Here is a 1,347-nt window from a genome sequence, read left to right on the forward strand (position 1 = left end):
TTTTTTTTAATGTACGCCGCTATCACGTCTGGTGTAGCTACTTCCATTGATTATGGTGGAAGCCAATTGTTGCAGCAGACGCAACGCGAATGGAACGCTTCAGTTACGTGCCTGGTGTAGCTCAGCCCTTATTCATTAAAGGTGCTCTAAGCGATGCTGGGTAACGTCACTTCTGTTGACTTTCAAACAAAACAGAGAGCTAACTTGCTACTTCCTCCCCCTCCCTCCCGTGCTGCTCCTGTGCAATTGAAACTCTAAACGTGCATCTCATCTGTGATTTTCTGGAACAGTTTGTTATGCTTTTATGGGCTAGGTTTGCCCAGGTTGTTTTTGTTGCCGTTTTTGTAGCCTGGGCTGTCCACAGAGATTGCATTTGTTTTACAGCGTATTCAGGACAGACGGCTAGCGGTTGGTTAGGTGATGTTTGCAGTAAGTGACATAAAATGTTTTAGCCTAAAAAACATGTGGCATCGCTTAGAGCACCTTTAACTGACTCCCACTTTGTGTTTACTCTTGCCACAGTGTGCATGGTGACTAAATACGCTGTCAAACTCGCACTCCTGTCTGTGGGAGGATTATCCAAGTAAAGTGTGTTTGCCAGTTAATTCTGTTACAACCCTGATTGGAGTCTTTTGTCATATTTACCCTGCTGTTGTATTTGTTTGTTTGGCTGTTCACCAACACATTATTTACTCTTTATTTATTGTTGACTTTTGGTATAATTACGCGTGTGTGTTCTCTGGGCATGTGTGTGTACCCCATAGGTCCAGCTGTGTAGTACACACACAGGGTGCTGATCACACACTCTCATGAACCATTCAGCAACATCAACATGACATCAAAACACTGCTGTTGATTTTACACTTGTTCATTTTCCCTCCTCCTCCTCCTCTTCATGTGCTGTGCTTGTGATGGACATGTGTGGGGCTACTGGATCCCTCGAAACAAACACATGGCAAACACCATGGCAAAGAGCTGCAGGGAAGCACAGAGGTATACACAGCAGTTACAAACTGGATTTCAGGTACACGCAGGCAAATTTACCAACACAAATCAGTGTGTTCATTAAGCTCTTACTACCAAACAGTGTGTTACATAATCTTTAACAACTCATTTGAAATTGTCTCTAGTCAAGGAAGTCAGACAAAGTCCCCAAGTTTTCTGGTAGGCTAATGACAGGCATGTGATGTGTGTGAGTAATTGCAGTACCACAAATGTCCACAAGAGAGCACTGTCTGACTATTGAATCTTAAGATGAGAGTGTGTGTGTGTGTGTGTGTGAGAGAGAGAGAGAGAGAGAGAGAGAGAGAGAGAGAGAGAGAGAGAGACATTGCTCTCTGTACCTCT

The 1,347-nt window shown here is 43.7% G+C and overlaps 1 protein-coding gene across 2 annotated transcripts in view; it reads right to left on the bottom strand.

The window, feature by feature from the left end:
* Window positions 1-246: 246 nt before the first annotated feature.
* Window positions 247-1,347, bottom strand: part of LOC121694895 (tetraspanin-18-like) — a 39,437-nt gene continuing 38,336 nt past the window's right edge. For both annotated transcript variants that reach the window (XM_042075306.1, XM_042075305.1), the window contains exons 8-9: window positions 1,344-1,347; window positions 247-975 (exon numbers count right to left, since the gene is read on the bottom strand). The exon at window positions 1,344-1,347 is cut by the window's right edge and continues 80 nt beyond it. In XM_042075306.1, the coding sequence (XP_041931240.1) occupies window positions 928-975; window positions 1,344-1,347 (52 nt within the window). In that variant the 3' untranslated portion in view covers window positions 247-927. The remainder of the gene's footprint in view (window positions 976-1,343) is intronic.

This window comes from Alosa sapidissima, chromosome 20, assembly GCF_018492685.1.
Source record: "Alosa sapidissima isolate fAloSap1 chromosome 20, fAloSap1.pri, whole genome shotgun sequence".
NCBI lineage: Eukaryota > Metazoa > Chordata > Actinopteri > Clupeiformes > Clupeidae > Alosa > Alosa sapidissima.